The 20,399-nt window shown below is 42.6% G+C and overlaps 1 protein-coding gene across 3 annotated transcripts in view; it reads right to left on the bottom strand.

Annotated features, from left to right (window-relative positions):
- Positions 1-20,399, bottom strand: part of LOC132869632 (plexin-B2-like) — a 495,410-nt gene that overhangs the window by 55,223 nt on the left and 419,788 nt on the right. For all 3 annotated transcript variants that reach the window (XM_060902925.1, XM_060902923.1, XM_060902926.1), the window contains 6 exons: positions 16,563-17,680; positions 11,365-11,550; positions 11,096-11,221; positions 10,908-11,008; positions 4,394-4,520; positions 2,215-2,368 (listed from right to left, as the gene is read on the bottom strand). In XM_060902925.1, the coding sequence (XP_060758908.1) occupies positions 2,215-2,368; positions 4,394-4,520; positions 10,908-11,008; positions 11,096-11,221; positions 11,365-11,550; positions 16,563-17,678 (1,810 nt within the window). In that variant the 5' untranslated portion in view covers positions 17,679-17,680. The remainder of the gene's footprint in view (positions 1-2,214; positions 2,369-4,393; positions 4,521-10,907; positions 11,009-11,095; positions 11,222-11,364; positions 11,551-16,562; positions 17,681-20,399) is intronic.

The raw sequence follows: 20,399 nt of genomic DNA, 5'->3' as shown, positions 1-20,399 counted from the left end.
CTCAAAATGGCCGCAAATGCGTCGCTGGTGTCGCAAAGCCGTCACAAACCCTTCTCAAGTCAGTTTCCGTGAGACAGGAAGACGTGCGAGTGTATCTCACTGGGCTGCGACAGCCTGCAACTAGTTGGAGACACAACAATTGCGGTAAAATATGCGAATATCAATTCAGTGTGATTCCAAGTGAAAATTGTCGCTAATTCGAATATTTTATCGCAATTGTTGTGCCTCCAACTAGTCGCAGGCTGTCGCAGCCCAGTGAGATACTGGCTTTAGGGTTGTTTTACAATCAGGGTACGCAAGCTAAAAAAATCACATTTAACACTTATTATCTTCAATATCAAAAAGCTTGACTAAATAAACTTGGTTGTTTATTGTAGCCCTGTGATAGCTCTATTTACCGTGCAAAAAAAAAATTTGGTGATAACGTTATTTTTGGTGAATGTATGGCAATATATGTCATATTTAGCAACATTACTCGTGTCATTTAGAAAAAGTGCTTTTTTGACCACAGGTAGCTCCAAAAGGGATGCACTTAAATCATTCTTTATACCATAAAACACATATTTGGCTCCATATCATTGGAAACATAGTTAAGTTTTAATGTTGAACGCCAGTAAGTTTTCAGACTATTTTGATCAAATTAGTATGTAATTGTGTCAAAAAAAAAGTCCTGTCCGAGACAGCTAATTTTTCAATATAAAATAACATATCTAAAATGATTATTTTCATCCTAAAATGTGGTCAAGATATTGGGACATAAATATTAGAGACAACTAAGGTGGGGTTTACATTAGACCGTATCAGCGGATCATCAGATTAACGTTTTTAAAACGATTCGCGTGCACACAGCAACACCAATACACGGATACGCTCGGCTCCGCAGGCATCCTGCGCTCCAAATCACTCCGCCCTGAACAGCGAGTGCCCTCTGGAGGGTGCGTACTCCGGCCCTGTGCAGCTCACAGAGCGCGCGAGTGAAGCACACGAGCAGTGATTCGGGACTGAGCCGCTGTGTGTGTGATCCCAGCGCATATCACTTACCACTTGCAAGTGGAAGGATGGCAAGCCTAAAGACAATCATAACTACACAATGGGCAGTATTTGCATCAGTATTTGCAGTATTTTCATACTTTTATACTCTTTAATGAAAGGTGATACAAGGCGGAAGTCCGCGCCGTTTTTCAGCAGTCGCGTCACATGACCAACGCCAGCGAATCAGGAAGGTGGATGTCACAGTGACGTTGTCCAATGACGACGCCAGCTAGAGCTCAGCACAGCGTATCCGCGTATCTTCGTATTCTCAATGTTTACACAGCACCGGAGCTGACACGATCTAGATTGAATACGTGGACGCTGGCGGATTCCCGTTTCCCGGCGTTTTAATGTAAACGGACAGTGCATCCGCGAAGAAAACGAGACAGATACGATCTAATGTAAACTTGGCCTAACACAAAGCTTACAGCCTTCTATTTAAAAGCACTATGGAAGTAGCGGATTCTGAATTGTCAAAAAAAAAAAATTCCTCTCCGAGAATCACTTCGTTTGTTTCTCCCATCTTACAGCAGATTACACAAAACTACCATACACACACGTCAAAAAATGACCTGAAATCTGTTCTTTAACTTGTCCTTCACTTAAAAACTGGTACAAGAACCAGTTTGAATCAATTTAAATTTTCGACCCCTGTGACACAAACTTTGTACCCTGACTGTAAAACAACCCTTTACACTCATTCTTACGTTTTGAAAACACGATGACATAATGGCTACTACCTCGCTTCGCCTCGATGAGGCAGTAGCCACAAAAACGATGCAGTGAGATGATTAGATTTAGGCTCAGAGCTGGGGCTGAAGTTACACTTGAACTAATGATGCAACATACATACTGACATACAACACAGTACTGTTGTACTACACATTGCTTCCAGAAGGCAGCTGTGAGACAGCATTTCACGACATCCCTGGCATGTGACGGAGATAAATGGTGTCCAATTAGGAAGACGGCATTTGGACACCATCGACCTCTCTCCAGGAAAACCATTCCGAAACACAGGGTGCACGGAGATGTGCTTAAATTAGCCTAACGAACAGTGTGATCTGACAGGCTGCCTCTGGAGCTACCTACAAAATCAGCTTGCTCATTAATGCAAGACGTGAGCATATTAAACCTCCCCAACAGTCGCACAGAGCCAGAAGATATGCTGCCAGGTCTCACCTTGTGTCCCAGGAGTAGGTGGAATGTCCACTGGATTTGGTAAAGTGCAGATTACTTGGCCGTTGTTCATCTCGGCCTTGCTTTCAAAGTCGCTGAATGCACACTTCAGCTCATCTTTTTCGACGTTGGGGAGTGGGGAGACGTTCATCTTCACCTGCGCAGGACAGTTAAAGCAAGAAAATAAGATGCAGTGACTCATAGCGCACGACTCGTTTACCGTCACAAGGGTGAATATAGTGGGATCGGGGCAAAAGAGTACAACTCATGGTTAATGAAATGCTAACTAAAAATAAGCACATGGCAATTAAATCAGGAAAAAAGTCAAGGAGGAAAAAAAAAAAAAAAGCCTGATATTCAATATGAATAAGTGAAGAGCTCTCATGAAGTTAATTCAAGGGCACGGGCAGCCCTAATCAAAGGAGACCCAGTAAAATGCAAAGCCTTGAAATGAAACTGAAATGTGTGTTTTTCAGAGAAGCAAAGCACCGACAGAAAAAGAAACGCAGAACCATCCAAAATCACAGCAGTAGTGAGGGATAAAGCATCTTCAATTTGTGCCTGGCAGTGCATCATGCTTTGAGGCGTGAAAGCACACATAAGTAGATGTTAGGGTGCATCAGCTGCCCTCACTTTCATAAAATCTGATGCGTTTTTGTTTGGGTGTTCCTTTTCACCAATAAAGACATCCTGTAAAATGTTTTGACCATATTCAAAAGTCTAATGGTGGCACCATGAGGTTCATTTTTTGCCAAAAAAAAAAACGCTTATTTTATGTTTTCGCGTAAGGTTTGAATCACAATGTTGGACTCCATTTATTGATTTCTTGTGAGCCAGAGATCATGTTAAGAACCTTTGCAAGGGATTGAGAAGCATTAATGTGATTCATAATACATTTGTATTGTTTAAAAGTAGTTGAACAATGATTCAACGAACAGCTAAAACTCAAACTGTGCTTGAGAATATATTTAGAATATGTACTAAAAATGTGGATCTTATGCCGCTTTTCCACTACCAACGCAGCCGAGTTGGGCTGAGCCGTGCGGTGCGGTGCTGAGCCGTGCCGTGTCGAGCTGAGTGGGGCTGTTGGAGTTGCATTTCGACTACAACCGCGCTGAACCGTGCTGGCTGGAAGTGGGTGGACACATTGGGTGGAGTTAGCGAAAGTGGGTGGACGTCACGTGATGCCGTTAGGCGGCGCAAACAGTGACATCAGTGAGCTTTTAAGCGGTAGTCTCACGACCCGGAGAGTAAACAATAAACATGGAGGACATGGAGTCGTTAGTGTTGCTGGTCTTGGTGCTGTGGCTTGTTGTCACCGACAACGCCAACAGATACTGGCAAGAGCATATAGATGAGGCGAGGCGCATAAGGCTTCAGAAATTCTCATAATTCGTAATTATTCTTCTTCCGGGTTTACGGTGTTTACAGATCCCAGCGTGCTTGCGGGGCGTGTGTGGGCGTGTGCGGACACTCCTCCTCACCAATCAGTGCACAGGGGAGTGTCTGCTCACGCCCCTAGCCCCACTCGGCTCGGTTTGGCTCGCTTCAGCCCCACTCCAAAACCGTGCGAGTTTTGGGTGCTGAGTAGGGCTGAAGCGAGCTGAGTCGTGCTGCTCTGAGGTAGTCGAAACGCGAGCCGTGTCGGGCTGAAGTGAGCTGAAAAAGGGTAGTGGAAAAGGGCCATAAGATATTTGGTATACTCTATAAGGTGCCATAATGTTTCATGAAAAGTGATCGAAATTTTGTCCTAAAATAGCAGCTTTTTCCATAACTCTGAGCTCCTGGTGCCACCATTAAACTTTTGAATTTTGTCAAAATATTTCACCCAGTGTGTTTTCTTACCAAAAGGAACATAAAAACAAAAATGCATCATGATCGGAGGAACTTTTCATTTTTAGAGGGCAACTGATGCACCCTAGTAGATGTGTATCGTCATACAAGTCATGCACTTCTCGAAACAAAAATCTAGACGCCTCAAAAAACACTGGATTTGATTCATTAAATGATTGACTGTTGAGGGATTTAGGAACCGAGTCGAACAAAGCCCTGCCATGAGCGAAACAGAAGTAACAACGGAAGCAGCATTAGCACAATACCAGAAAGGTCTGATCTACTGGAGCTACCCAGAAGATGCCTCATGGAATACAAATTATTTAAGGAAAGATTAATGGTATCTGACCTGCTTGGTCTTCTTGCAGCTCAGGTTGGGAGGATCGAAAGCCTGAATGGTGACACACTTCTGATTGGGGCTCCACAGCCACGCGTCCTTCTCCTCTCCTCGGCGGCATTCCGTTTTTCTGGTGCATCTACAATTCAAAATTTAAATTAAATGCTGAGTTGCAAGAAGCCATATCTGCATTCCTGAACTGTTGTATAGCATTCGTAAACTGTTGCAGAGTTGTACCGTACATCATTACATACTGAGTTTTTTTTTTTTTTTTAAATACGTACCCTATGGCTACTGCTTATAAATAAAATTGTTTGCTGATCATGTCCATACAGTAAATATCGCGTATATACATGTTATCAATGATCCTCGCGTCATCTCTTGCAAGCGTCACCAAGCTGTGAGCAGCGTCAGGGCTCGTAGTGTTTTACTGACCAATTTTGTTTACTGTCTCTGGTTCAAAATACAGTGCTGTGAACTAGATCTATTTTCACAATCGTCAGAAAGAAAGCACTTGTTCATGAATTGTCTTCGAAGCATTATTTAGTACTAGTGAGCACATTTTGTTTCACAAGTGTAGTGTACAAGACTCAAATATATTTTTAAAAAATTTAAATTAAAGCGAATAGCAGAAGTTTGACCAATTACACTTTTAACTTTTACTCGGAGTTTTCACGAAGCAGCTGATTTATTCCAACATGGGACTTTTGTAATTTTGAGTGGATTGCTCAAAAGATTCCAACGTTGTCTTTGCTGCCTTCGAGTTTTTGTTGAATGGCTGGAATTCTTGGCGTAAATATCTGCCAGAAAGCTCAAAAAAATAAATAAATAAATAAATTAATTAATTTTACAAAAAGAAATTACAAAACCTTTCATTTGACCTTTCAGAAGGACCAAACAAAAGCTGTGATAACCAAAAGGTAAATTTTCTTAAAATAAACACCACTTACACTACCGTTCAAAAGTTTGGGGTCACCCAGACAATTTAGTGTTTTCCATGAAAAGTCACACTTTTATTTACCACCATAAGTTGTAAAATGAATAGAAAATATAGTCGAGACATTTTTCTGGCCATTTTGAGCATTTAATCGACCCCACAAATGTGATGCTCCAGAAACTCAGTCTGCTCAAAGGAAGGTCAGTTTTATAGCTTCTCTAAAGAGCTCAACTGTTTTCAGCTGTGCTAACATGATTGTACAAGGGTTTTCTAATCATCCATTAGCCTTCTGAGGCAATGAGCAAACACATTGTACCATTAGAACACTGGAGTGAGAGTTGCTGGAAATGGGCCTCTATACACCTATGGAGATATTGCACCAAAAACCACACGTTTGCAGCTACGGTAGAATAGTCATTTACCACATTAGCAATGTATAGAGTGGATTTCTGATTAGTGTAAAGTGATCTTCATTGAAAAGAACAGTGCTTTTCTTTCAAAAATAAGGACATTTCAAAGTGACCCCAAACTTTTGAACGGTAGTGTATATTTGATATCAAATCAGTAGCCTTGGCGAACCACGAGGTGAATTTCTTTTATCTTTTTATCTGCTGATTATCTTCCGATACTACGAAGTTATAACAAGGTTTCTCCAATTTCGTTTCTGGTTCGATCGGTTCCAAAGTTTATCGAGAAGTAGAACGGGTCATCGAACTTGATCAGGATAAGTGCTGATTGGTTACGAAGTTTCGCTATCGTTACACTCATTCTTACAACGCGATGCCATAGTGGCTTCACCACTCGTTCTTTGATAACGCGAGATCGACTGATCGTATCGCGAGATCACGATTCGCCGTTCTGGTGACTGTAATGAGTATGCGCTATTCTTACTCGTTTTTACATTCTTACAATACGACGACACGGTGGCTTCGCCTCTATGAGGCAGTAGCCACAAAAATGACTTAAAATAGTAAACAGTCTTCCTGCTCACTAAAATACATCATCAATGCCATTTAAACCAGGATTCTTAAACATGCACAAATCTCCTACCATTCCTATGTACATCTGACGTCCCAAATCACTAACTAGCTAACTAACAGATACTAAACTTGTCACAGGCTGATGTGAATAGGGTTTAACAATATCGGTCTCCATTTAAATAAACCACTCAGAATATAGCAAATCAACCAAACTTGACATCATTTCCATAATCAAAATAGTTTTGTTTATCGTTAACATCAGGATACAGGAATTTCGCTGTGTGAGTGTACATGTCACAAAGGTTCTGAAGCGAAACATTGTCAGGTGAATGTGATGGGTTTCATTCTACATCGCTAACGGAGTTCACAGGCAACATTCATTGAACAGTTTTGAAATGGAGCTATCTAAGATCAGTGAGCCGTTTAATAATAATAATAATAATAATAATAATTACAAAAAATATAGCTGCGAGCAGTGATGAGGGGCCCTCGCACCTCTGGTTCCGCGACCCGTCACACACGGTCATCATACAATGCACACGCATCACAGATATGCGACAAAAGCCTGGGCACCACCAGTGAGGAGTTTTTAGGCAATGGATTCATTACTGTCCAGATCCAAATGGTGGCGCTACACCAGAGGGTCACTTCAGGCATGTGGATATCATCAGAACCATCATCATATCCTATAACCTGTGAAGTCTGAGCCATATCAGGCAATGCATGGCGAATTTATGACATTTCCTGTTTGCATGGCTTAACATATACATGTATTGTTTTGCATTTTCAACATTTTTCAAGGTATCACAAATCCTTTCGCAATTCAAAACCTCTTGACATCACGTACACCAAATTTGGCATGAATCCAACAAACCGTCCAGAAGAAGAACATCAAAATGTAACATGACGATGCACAAAACCAAAAAGAACTCACTTCCTGGTGAGTATTTTGTTCATCTTGGGACACCCCATACACCTATCAAATTTGACACAGTTACGGTAGGTGAAACTACTGTATATACCGGGCAAAAGCCTCAATGCCATGCAGGGCCGCTATGGAGTCCTCCAGACACACCTGGGACCAAGCATCTATCCCTGAATAGCACTGGCCAGGACTGATGTGTCTACCAATTTTCATGAGTTTTTGCCCATGGGAAGCATCTCAAAAATGGCCAAGTCTTGAAGAAAAAGCAGTATTATAATATTAATAATAATAATAAGAAGAATCCTTAGGAAAACAATAGGGCCTTGCACCTCCAGTGCTCGGGCCCTAAAAACAAACTGGCATCAATGATGTGACAGCCATGGCCTAAGGGCTTTTCAAAGTGTGGGGCGCGCCTCCCCTGGGGGCGCCAGAGTTCTTCAGGAGGGGCGCAACGTGAGGAAAAATAAACCAGAATAAGCTACTATTGTGGACATTTAGCAAACTTCAGCTAGCCTTTGCTAGAGACAAAATGGATCGATTTTTAGTACCTAAAGCTACAGTGAGTGAGGAGACAGAGTCTGGGCCAAGCAAAAAAAGAAGGAAGTATGACCACGATTATTTAAAGTTTGGATTTTCATGGACTGGATCCAAGAAAAGAGGTGCTAGCTAACGATGCTATGAGATGTTTAAAATGTGTAAAACAAGATGTTTTTAAAAAGCACAGATGTTTAAAATGTGTAAAACAAGATGTTTTTAAAAAGCACAGATGTTTAAAATGTGTAAAAAAAAGAGGTTTTAAAAAAGCATATGTTTAAAATGTGTAAAAAAGGAGGTTTTAAAAAGCACAGATGTTTAAAATGTGTAAAAAAGAGGTTTTAAAAAAGCACAGATGTTTAAAATGTGTAAAAAAAGAGGTTTTAAAAAAGCACAGATGTTTAAAATGTGTAAAAAAAAGAGGTTTTAAAAAGCACAGATGTTTAAAATGTGTAAAAAGAGGTTTTAAAAAAGCACAGATGTTTAAAATGTGTAAAAAAGGAGGTTTTAAAAAGCACAGATGTTTAAAATGTGTAAAAAAAAGAGGTTTTAAAAAGCACAGATGTTTAAAATGTGTAAAAAAAGAGGTTTTAAAAAGCACAGATGTTTAAAATGTGTAAAAAGAGGTTTTAAAAAGCACAGATGTTTAAAATGTGTAAAAAAAGGTTTTAAAAAGCACAGATGTTTAAAATGTGTAAAAAAGAGGTTTTAAAAAGCACAGATGTTTAAAATGTGTAAAAAAGAGGTTTTAAAAAAGCACAGATGTTTAAAATGTGTAAAAAAAGAGGTTTTAAAAAAGCACAGATGTTTAAAATGTGTAAAAAAAGAGGTTTTAAAAAGCACAGATGTTTAAAATGTGTAAAAAGAGGTTTTAAAAAAGCACAGATGTTTAAAATGTGTAAAAAAGGAGGTTTTAAAAAGCACAGATGTTTAAAATGTGTAAAAAAAAGAGGTTTTAAAAAGCACAGATGTTTAAAATGTGTAAAAAGAGGTTTTAAAAAGCACAGATGTTTAAAATGTGTAAAAAAAGGTTTTAAAAAGCACAGATGTTTAAAATGTGTAAAAAAGAGGTTTTAAAAAGCACAGATGTTTAAAATGTGTAAAAAAAGGTTTTAAAAAGCACAGATGTTTAAAATGTGTAAAAAAGAGGTTTTAAAAAGCACAGATGTTTAAAATGTGTAAAAAAGAGGTTTTAAAAAAGCACAGATGTTTAAAATGTGTAAAAAAAAAAAGAGGTTTTAAAAAGCACAGATGTTTAAAATGTGTAAAAAGAGGTTTTAAAAAGCACAGATGATGTTTAAAATGTGTAAAAAAGAGGTTTTAAAAAGCATAGATGTTTAAAATGTGTAAAAAGAGGTTTTAAAAAAGCACAGATGTTTAAAATGTGTAAAAAAGAGGTTTTAAAAAAGCACAGATGTTTAAAATGTGTAAAAAAAAAGAGGTTTTAAAAAGCACAGACGTTTAAAATGTGTAAAAAGAGGTTTTAAAAAGCACAGATGTTTAAAATGTGTAAAAAGAGGTTTTAAAAAGCACAGATGTTTAAAATGTGTAAAAAGAGGTTTTAAAAAGCACAGATGTTTAAAATGTGTAAAAAAGAGGTTTTAAAAAGCATAGATGTTTAAAATGTGTAAAAAAGAGGTTTTAAAAAGCATAGATGTTTAAAATGTGTAAAAAGAGGTTTTAAAAAAGCACAGATGTTTAAAATGTGTAAAAAAGAGGTTTTAAAAAAGCACAGATGTTTAAAATGTGTAAAAAAAGAGGTTTTAAAAAGCACAGACGTTTAAAATGTGTAAAAAGAGGTTTTAAAAAGCACAGATGTTTAAAATGTGTAAAAAGAGGTTTTAAAAAGCACAGATGATGTTTAAAATGTGTAAAAAAGAGGTTTTAAAAAGCATAGATGTTTAAAATGTGTAAAAAGAGGTTTTAAAAAAGCACAGATGTTTAAAATGTGCAAAAAAGATTATATGTTTAAAATGTGTAAAATAAAAAAATAAAAAAAATGTGTACAACAACCATTTTTTTTTTAAATATGAATGGAACATTTAAGTATAGCAACAACAAAAATTGTAAGGGGGGGGGGGGGCTGTTGTTTATTTGCTCTCTGAGGGGGGGCTGACTCTCCCACACTTTGAAAACCCCTGGCCTAAAGGTTAGGGAAGCAGCTTTGGGCCCAAAGGGTCGCTGGTTTGATTCCCTGAACCGACAGGAAAATCCATGGCTGAAGTGCCTTTGAACAAGGCACCTAATCCCCAACTGCTCCCCAGTCCCTGGGTGTGTGTGCGCGCTCGTTGTATGCCACTCTGGATAAGAGTGTCTGCTAAATGCCTGGAATGCAACGTAATGAGATGAAATCAAGTGGCACAGTGTTCAATGGCGGGTATACACTGTGATTTTGGGCTGTTCCAGATGAAAGAAACGTGGCGATATCTTTGGCCTTGGCTCCAAAATGGTGACTCTATATTGCATGTCTTTGAGAGAGGTTCAGAGATGGCTGTTGTCATGGTCTTGTGACCAAAGACAGCCTGGGACAAAATTCTGACGGTGTTAGAAATTAAAAATGACTCGCAAGGTTACCGCTGCTATGACTCAACTCTACTGACCAACCAATAGGAATCATCATCATCTTTTGGCTGCTCCCGTTAGGGGTCACCACAGCGGATTTGTTTTTCCGCATACTTGATTTGGCATCGGTTTTACACCGGGTGCCCTTCCTGACGCAACCCTCGCCAATCTATCCAGGCTTGGGACCGACACCAAGTATGCACTGGCTTGTACAAACCCAGCAGCTGGGTATTCTACCTAACTTGCATGCCTGAACTGTCAGGGGAAACTGGAGCACCCAGAGAGAACATGCAAATTCCTAACCAACCAGTAGGAACGCAACGTGAAATGACGCACTGATCAACGCGACACACAAATACCACTTCTGCAAGGTCTTGATTCTTGCTTCGCTTCAGTTGTTTACCACTATAGCGGTGCAGATTGAGGACATTTTATTCTTGTATATTGACTTGCGTCATAGCCTACTATTCAGTAGATGTGATCATCATACAGCCTACATGCATCAATCTTGATGGCATACCAAAGCTCCATGCTGGACAGTGTGCAATTGCTGAAATCTCAGTCTGTCGGCACCATAAGGTCACTTACCGGCCCTCCAGGACACACCAGCCACAGTATGGATCCCTCTGACTCACACACATTTGGCAGTCTTTCTTCTGTTCACACACCTGCACTGGAACTTTAGTGATCTAGAAGGGAAACAGAAAATACAGTGCGTCACGTTGGCACGTGTGTACTGCATTGTGTCTAACTGGAAGCAGGTATCATTTAAGAACCTTCTTCAGAGTGGTAATGTACAGATGATCCATGCTGGAATCGAAGAACATGGATTTGTTAACCGGACCATCAGTACCGTCTCCTGGAAATTTGCCATACACGTCACCATGATCAGTCAGATGAATCTGCAAAAAGTCAAGGTTTAGAGAGCAAATATAGTACGCAAACACTTGGCTAAACCGATCAATCAGAATTCACATTAGCATACAAGCTGCGTAGTAATCTTGTCGAACGAATCAGAAGATAAGAGTGGGGGGGGGAACATTACCTTCAGCACTTCTCCCAGGTTAGTGCCCACAAAAGCCACAGTATTGCTGTTCACCACGGCCACAGCCACAGACGTTAGCATGCTGTTCCTGGTGAACACGGGGCTAGCACTTAAAGCGTATTCGGGTGTAGTGGCCAAAGGAGACGGCAAGAACTCGGCTCCGCAAGGGTTCAAGTCATACATATCCTGTTGTTGCACACAAAAACATACGCAATGTTCTAATTTATGTCCTGAAACATTTTTTTTCCCCCCTTACCACAAATTTTTGCCAACAGTCATTTCCCATGTTCTGCTGAGACTCATGAAGCCAGCCACAGCATCTCAGAAGAAAGCGCCATCTACCTTCTTCTGCATACATTAGCTCACAACTGGCTTGTGTCACTCTCTTATTGACAGAGGAGACAGTAATGCTGCTTTGATAATATGGCCAATCCTACTTTCTTGTATTCTGGGCCACTGATGGATGTCGCACCATCTAGGGATGGCGAGTTTGAATCCCAATGGTGCCACAAAATAGCAAACACCTAGTAATATTTTACTGTATACACTTGGGAGAAATTTGATACACTAACACATGAACGATAGTATTCTTTTATCATTTAAAAACATCTGGGGCAAAATTCCTGGCAAGCCTAAAACCCTGAAAAATGCTACGGGGGGGGATTCAACCCAATACTATCACTTGGCAGAACCACCTTTCACTGCATTTAGGTCTGTTGGGGCACGTTCCAAATGTTCCTCCACGAGATTCATATCTGGGCTTTGACTTGGCCATCAGAGAACGTTAAACTTTTTTTTTTTTTAAGAACCACTTGTGCATTGCTCTGGTCTTGTGTTTGGGGACCATTGTCCTGCTGAAAGGTGAAATTTCTCCTAAGGTTTATTTATTTATCAGACTGGAGCAGGATCTGTCGTCATATCCCTCTGTATTTTGCATCATCCATTCCCCCTTCAATTTTGACAAGAAGCACAGCTTCTAGGCATGATGCTGCCACCACCACATTTCATTGTTGGGATGGTGTTATTTGAGCTATGGCTTGCATTAGGGTTTGAACCACACACAGCTCTTTGATACCTGCCCAAAGACGGTATCTTAACTCTTTACCCATTAATGATGACATATGACGACCCCGTGTATATCCCTTAATGGCGACCCCGTGTTTATCCCTTAATGGCGACCCCGTGTATATCCCTTAATGGCGACCCCGTGTTTATCCCTTAATGGCGACCCCGTGTATATCCCTTAATGGCGACCCCGTGTATATCCCTTAATGGCGACCCCGTGTATATCCCTTAATGGCGACCCCGTGTTTATCCCTTAATGGCGACCCCGTGTTTATCCCTTAATGGCGACCCCGTGTTTATCCCTTAATGGCGACCCCGTGTTTATCCCTTAATGGCGACCCCGTGTTTATCCCTTAATGGCGACCCCGTGTTTATCCCTTAATGGCGACCCCGTGTTTATCCCTTAATGGCGACCCCGTGTTATCCCTTAATGGCGACCCCGTGTTTATCCCTTAATGGCGACCCCGTGTTTATCCCTTAATGGCGACCCCGTGTTTATCCCTTAATGGCGACCCCGTGTTTATCCCTTAATGGCGACCCCGTGTTTATCCCTTAATGGCGACCCCGTGTATATCCCTTAATGGCGACCCCGTGTTATCCCTTAATGGCGACCCCGTGTTTATCCCTTAATGGCGACCCCGTGTTTATCCCTTAATGGCGACCCCGTGTTTATCCCTTAATGGCGACCCCGTGTATATCCCTTAATGGCGACCCCGTGTTTATCCCTTAATGGCGACCCCGTGTTTATCCCTTAATGGCGACCCCGTGTTTATCCCTTAATGGCGACCCCGTGTTTATCCCTTAATGGCGACCCCGTGTTTATCCCTTAATGGCGACCCCGTGTTTATCCCTTAATGGCGACCCCGTGTTTATCCCTTAATGGCGACCCCGTGTATATCCCTTAATGGCGACCCCGTGTATATCCCTTAATGGCGACCCCGTGTATATCCCTTAATGGCGACCCCCGTGTTTATCCCTTAATGGCGACCCCGTGTTTATCCCTTAATGGCGACCCCGTGTATATCCCTTAATGGCGACCCCGTGTATATCCCTTAATGGCGACCCCGTGTATATCCCTTAATGGCGACCCCGTGTATATCCCTTAATGGGCGGACCCCGTGTTTATCCCTTAATGGCGACCCCGTGTATATCCCTTAATGGCGACCCCGTGTACCCTAATGGCGACCCGTCCTAAGGCCTGACCCCGTGTACATCCCTTAATGGCGACCCCGTGTACATCCTTAATGGCGACCCCGTGTTTATCCCTTAATGGCGACCATGGCGACCCCGTGTTTATCCCTTAATGGCGACCCCGTGTATATCCCTTAATGGCGACCCCGTGTATATCCCTTAATGGCGACCCCGTGTATATCCCTTAATGGCGACCCCGTGTATATCCCTTAATGGCGACCCCGTGTATATCCCTTAATGGCGACCCCGTGTATATCCCTTAATGGCGACCCCGTGTATATCCCTTAATGGCGACCCCGTGTTTATCCCTTAATGGCGACCCCGTGTTTATCCCTTAATGGCGACCCCGTGTTTATCCCTTAATGGCGACCCCGTGTTTATCCCTTAATGGCGACCCCGTGTATATCCCTTAATGGCGACCCCGTGTATATCCCTTAATGGCGACCCCGTGTATATCCCTTAATGGCGACCCCGTGTATATCCCTTAATGGCGACCCCGTGTATATCCCTTAATGGCGACCCCGTGTATATCCCTTAATGGCGACCCCGTGTATATCCCTTAATGGCGACCCCGTGTTTATCCCTTAATGGCGACCCCGTGTTTATCCCTTAATGGCGACCCCGTGTTTATCCCTTAATGGCGACCCCGTGTTTATCCCTTAATGGCGACCCCGTGTTTATCCCTTAATGGCGACCCCGTGTTTATCCCTTAATGGCGACCCCGTGTTTATCCCTTAATGGCGACCCCGTGTTTATCCCTTAATGGCGACCCCGTGCATATCCCTTAATGGCGACCCCGTGCATATCCCTTAATGGCGACCCCGTGCATATCCCTTAATGGCGACCCCGTGCATATCCCTTAATGGCGACCCCGTGCATATCCCTTAATGGCGACCCCGTGCATATCCCTTAATGGCGACCCCGTGCATATCCCTTAATGGCGACCCCGTGCATATCCCTTAATGGCGACCCCGTGCATATCCCTTAATGGCGACCCCGTGCATATCCCTTAATGGCGACCCCGTGCATATCCCTTAATGGCGACCCCGTGCATATCCCTTAATGGCGACCCCGTGCATATCCCTTAATGGCGACCCCGTGCATATCCCTTAATGGCGACCCCGTGCATATCCCTTAATGGCGACCCCGTGCATATCCCTTAATGGCGACCCCGTGTATATCCCTTAATGACGACCCCGTGTATATCCCTAAATGACGACATACGACGACCCCGTGTATATCCCTTAATGGCGACCCCGTGTATATCCCTTAATGACGACCCCGTGTATATCCCTTAATGACGACCCCGTGTATATCCCTTAATGACGACCCCGTGTATATCCCTTAATGACGACCCCGTGTATATCCCTAAATGACGACATACGACGACCCCGTGTATATCCCTTAATGACAACATATGACGACCCCGTGTATATCCCTTAATGACGACATATGACGACCCCGTGTATATCCCTTAATGACTACATATGACGACCCTGTGTATATCCCTTAATGACGACCCCGTGTATATCCCTTAATGACGATATATGACGCCTTGTCAAAAACCTTGTCAAAACCTTGTTTTTAGACTTTTTTCTTGTAAATATGTTCTAAGGGGGGCGTCACGGCGGTGTAGTGGTTAGCGCTGTCGCCTCACAGCAAGAAGGTCCGGGTTTGAGCCCCGTGGCCAGTGAGGGCCTTTCTGTGTGGAGTTTGCATGTTCTCCCCGTGTCCGCGTGGGTTTCCTCCGGGTGCTCCGGTTTCCCCCACAGTCCAAAGACATGCAGGTTAGGTTAACTGGTGACTCTAAATTGACCGTAGGTGTGAATGTGAGTGTGAATGGTTGTCTGTATCTATGTGTCAGCCCTGTGATGACCTGGCGACTTGTCCAGGGTGTACCCCGCCTTTCGCCCATAGTCAGCTGGGATTGGCTCCAGCTTGCCTGTGACCCTGTAGAACAGGATAAAGCGGCTAGAGATAATGAGATGAGATATGTTCTAAGGGTGAACAGTATATACATATACAAGGGTGGCTGTAGCAACTGCTTTAAGGGGTAAAGAGTTAAACTTGGGATCATCACACAAACAGCACACGTCTTTACTAGGTGCGCTCTCTCATATAGCTCTAAAAAATACAGAACTTTTGAAATAATTGTCCGATGCACCTTCGTTTCACTCTCAGCCACTGTGCTCCAACTCCTTCAGAGTGACTGTTGGCCTCACTGTGGCTTCTTCCGCCAGTCGTCTCCTTATTTTTCTGAGTTTTGAGGGAGGACCTTGTTGGGGTAGTTATTATGAAGGTGATATTACCTTGACTTAAACTTGCTTCGAATACTTCGTAATCTTCATTTTCTCTCCTTTCCTTCACACTGATTTCACACTCAATTGAGGTGGTTTTTGGTCGGAAAATGGGAGTTGTTTTAATATTTCACAGTTGAAGGCCAACTGTAAGTCATTTGAGTCCTTGATAGGACTATTTATCTGAAGCTTCCGGAACCTGAAGGGTGAATGCTTATGAAAGCAGCATTTTCCTTTTTTTTTTTTTCTCTTGCTGAACAATAATTAATTTTGACTTTGAGAAATTCACTGGAAGAGAACACGAGCTTACAATAATGGTGACAGGACGCATATGCGGATTTATCATTTGTTATGCAGACAAATGTAATAAATTCCTGGGGGATTGAATATTTTTGCAAGCACAAGTACACAACGTTAAGGATAAACAAAACCTTCTCTCTAAGGGAGTCTGAAATATTAATTATGGTTTTGCTACTTCCCCCCCCCCCCCCCCCCGGGGGGGGGGGGGGGGGGTGCGCCTTGCACATGAATAAGTTAATTTAAAATCAAACTATATGGTCTATATTTTAAGCTCATGTCCATCATAATACTGATAACACGCGCGCACAAAAAAAATGAACATGCAGGACAAGCCGACACGCTCACCGGTTTCATGAGAGGGCAAAGCTTCCCGTCTTTGCTGCTATAAGGCGAGGAGACTGCTTTTGGTTTTTTGTCGTTGTATTCTTCTCTGTAACATGATTCGATGGCCTCTTTGAGCCTGCGGTTGATGCTGCTAAGAGGATACATGCAGAGTGCCGAGTCCAGGCTGTCCGCTTTGCTGAACACCGCAAACAGCACCTTATCATCTGCTGGTAAGTCGCTGCTGGAGTTGAGGCTTTGGGCGAGAATTGGCCCTGGAGAGGTCACGTATGCTGCTTGCACCTTGTTGTAGACGTTGCCTTTGTCCATGCTGCAGTTGAGCTGAAGCTCTGTGTAGGAGTAGTAATGCGGGTCGTTATCGCACAGACGAGCCACGAAGCTGAGCTTGCGGCTATCGGTGCTGTCGATTACTCGCGAGAACACGAAGAAGACGTGTCCGTTGTGCTTGAAAGCGTAGCGGAAGTCGTGATGGTAGCGATGCATGTACGGGCCCACCTGCACCGTGGAGGTCTCCAAGACGTTCTCGAATATGTCCATGTCGCTGTTCATTTGCAACAGACGTGTGCTCACCAGCTTCACGCTATCCAAGAGGCCGAAGCCTTGGCCCACGATGAAAACGCTCAGCGGTTTTTGAACATCCTTGGTAATAGCTGTGATCACACCCACTACCGAGATCGACCTGTCTACTGAAACTACATACGTCTTCTCTCCCTTGGTGTCACTGTAGTACACCTGCTGCTCAACGTTACTCAGATTGTGCAGGGAGCAGATGCCGCGAAAGATGCTGCCGCACACAACCAGCGTGCCGTTTGCAGAGTTCACCAGCAGAAGCTTGTTGACGTTTTGCGTTTCTACAGCGTCGGCACACTGTGCAGTGATGGGCGGGGTGCAGGTCAGGCTGTCCTTCTTGGGGCCCGTCTGAGCTGTACTTTCTTGCTTTAAATTAGAGTCCAGCTGGTAGATGGTGTTGATGGCGCCCAGGTAGATTCGGCCTGTATGGGGGTCCTGGGCCACTTTGTTGATGGTGGTGAGGGAGGAAAATTGGGCGCGGGGCTGATCGCAATGAAAGCGGTCAACACGCAGCAGAATCAGGAGTGTTACCACACCCCACCACGCCATTTCTAAAAGAAAGAGAAAAAGAGAAAACAGCTGAAAACATGGGACATTTCTCTTAAAACCTTTCAGCATCAAGAGCAAACCCGATATGCCTGAAAGCCACTTGTAGGAGGAGTCATGTAGGATGCTTTGACTCGTTTTACTCCAAAGTTTAGTGTTCAGGGACGAGAAATCTGAAATGGTTTCTTGAAAAGCAGGTGTGTCAGATGGTACAAAGTACACTGGGCGGTGAGATTAGAGCTTTTATATCCCCCCCCACACACACACACACACAGTGAGCAAAGAGTAGTGACGCATTCTTGATGATGAATGTCATTAATGTCGCCGGTGTGGGTGTAACCCAGTCGCAAACTACAGCACGTGGACTAGAGAGAGGCTGGATAAAGCAAACACCGCTCATTCCTTATAACGACTGGTACTACCGTATAAGCGCGCACACAAAACCCTTCAGTTGATGAAGGCAGGATCAACACATTGCCTTCCTGAAGATTTTAAAAGCATGATCTGCCCCCTGCTAGGAGGAATTCTGAGAGTCGGTGTGAGGCTGATTGCTGTACTGGAAGTGTTGATTTGTTCTAATATTTCACAGACGGGTTTCAGTCCTCCTGCTTTTCCAGTTCCAAATAAAAACCGAAAAGAAAAAAAAAATCCCCAGTCTTGCGAATTATTCTTGGACGACCCTGTTCAGAAACCCTGTCCGATCAAAAACGCATTCCTGGCTCGTATTCAAGCAGTATTCCCAGGATAGGCTCCGGATCCGCTGACCAGGAATAAGTCGACTGAATGACTCCATGCTGTTATGTCTGTTCAGTGGGGTTTTTTTTTTTCAGCAAAGATCTTTGTAAACATCCCATGAACATGGGTTTTGACTATAGACAAAACATCGTTTCCATCCTCCAGCATTCCCACAAGTCCTAATCCTCATTCTGAACAAGAGATAGGATCAGCATCAGTGCTCGACATCCCAAGAGCGAGTTAAACTCGACACAGCCCAGACTGCACCTGTAGTTGTTGTTTTTTTTTGCTGCTCCGTGTTAATTTAAAGTCATCTTAAACTTGATTATTTAAATCCTTATGAGGATTGACTGTGGGTCTCGTTACACACAAGTGAAATGAAACACTATGGGCGTGCAGGTGAAATATGCAACACAAACGGTCTGAAGGAACACCCTGAACCCTCCTGGTTGTTTCTTGCGTGCATGTACGGACATGTTTTGTGTTGCACGAGACGGCCTTTCAGAAAGAATGTGCTGGGTAGGAAAGCGCCGTGTACACTACCGTTCAAAAGTTTGGGGTCACTTTGAAATGTCCTTATTTTTGAAAGAAAAGCACTGTTCTTTTCAATGAAGATCGCTTTAAACTAATCAGAAATCCACTCTATACATTGCTAATGTGGTAAATGACTATTCTAGCTGCAAATGTCTGGTTTTTGGTGCAATATCTCCATAGGTGTATAGAGGCCCATTTCCAGCAACTCTCACTCCAGTGTTCTAATGGTACAATGTGTTTGCTCATTGCCTCAGAAGGCTAATGGATGATTAGAAAACCCTTGTACAATCATGTTAGCACAGCTGAAAACAGTTGAGCTCTTTAGAGAAGCTATAAAACTGACCTTCCTTTGAGCAGATTGAGTTTCTGGAGCATCACATTTGTGGGGTCGATTAAATGCTCAAAATGGCCAGAAAAATGTCTCGACTATATTTTCGATTCATTTTACAACTTATGGTGGGAAATAAAAGTGTGACTTTTCATGGAAAACACAAAATATTGTCTGGGTGACCCCAAACTTTTGAACGGTAGTGTATGTACTATAAGATAAAAATGTATAGATGTAATGGACAATATAGACTAGTATATAGTAATATATAACTATTATATACAATACCTGTATTATACAATATCTTCGTATATCTATCTATCTATCTATCTATCTATCTATCTATCTATCTATCTATCTATCTATCTATCTATCTATCTATCTATCTATAATAAACACTGTCCCTGTGTTCAAAACCACTCACTCATTCATTACTCCCTACTCACAAAATAGGGAATTACTGTATAGAGGACTATATAGTGAGCTGATTGGTAAAATGAAGAAACGCTTCCGGACACTACTCCACCATGCCATTTTTTACGTCGTTACCGTCGCACAATTAAAACGTGCCAGATCAGTCGGCTGGTGGTTTTTCAAAATAATACATACATGCGTGTATTTTTGTGATAAATCCATATTATACTGAGCGTACTTCCCATATTAATCAATACAAAGTACCTGCATCTTTCAGTTCTTTTAAATCCAGGCTGAATCCTTTTCTTCTTTCCCGCTGCCTTTTATTAAATCAAATTGGAGGCTTTCGTTTTGATTTCTTTCAGCGTGACTACAATGCATGATGGGATATACTGCTTGGTTAGTGCCCATCGGTTGTACACTACTTTTCATGATGCATTGTGGGATACTTTGAGTGCACTATATAGGGTGTAATAATGCTCACTATACATTTGGACAGCACTACAAAATGGCGACCTCACTATGTAGTCCACTATATTAGTGAGCAGGGAGCGATTTCAGACACCGGGTAGAAGTTATTCCGTGAAATCGAGTTGTACGTGAGCTGATGGCCGACGAGGCGCGTAGGCACTTTTTACCTTAAAATTTCAGACAGGCTCAATTCATCGTAAAATCTGCTCTCTGTTAAGGTACACCATCAGAAGAACATAGCT

The sequence above is a fragment of the Neoarius graeffei genome, chromosome 21 (assembly GCF_027579695.1).
Source record: "Neoarius graeffei isolate fNeoGra1 chromosome 21, fNeoGra1.pri, whole genome shotgun sequence".
NCBI classification, from domain to species: Eukaryota; Metazoa; Chordata; class Actinopteri; order Siluriformes; family Ariidae; genus Neoarius; species Neoarius graeffei.
Note: the sequence above shows the minus strand (reverse complement) of the source record. Positions and strands in the feature narration are given on the sequence as shown.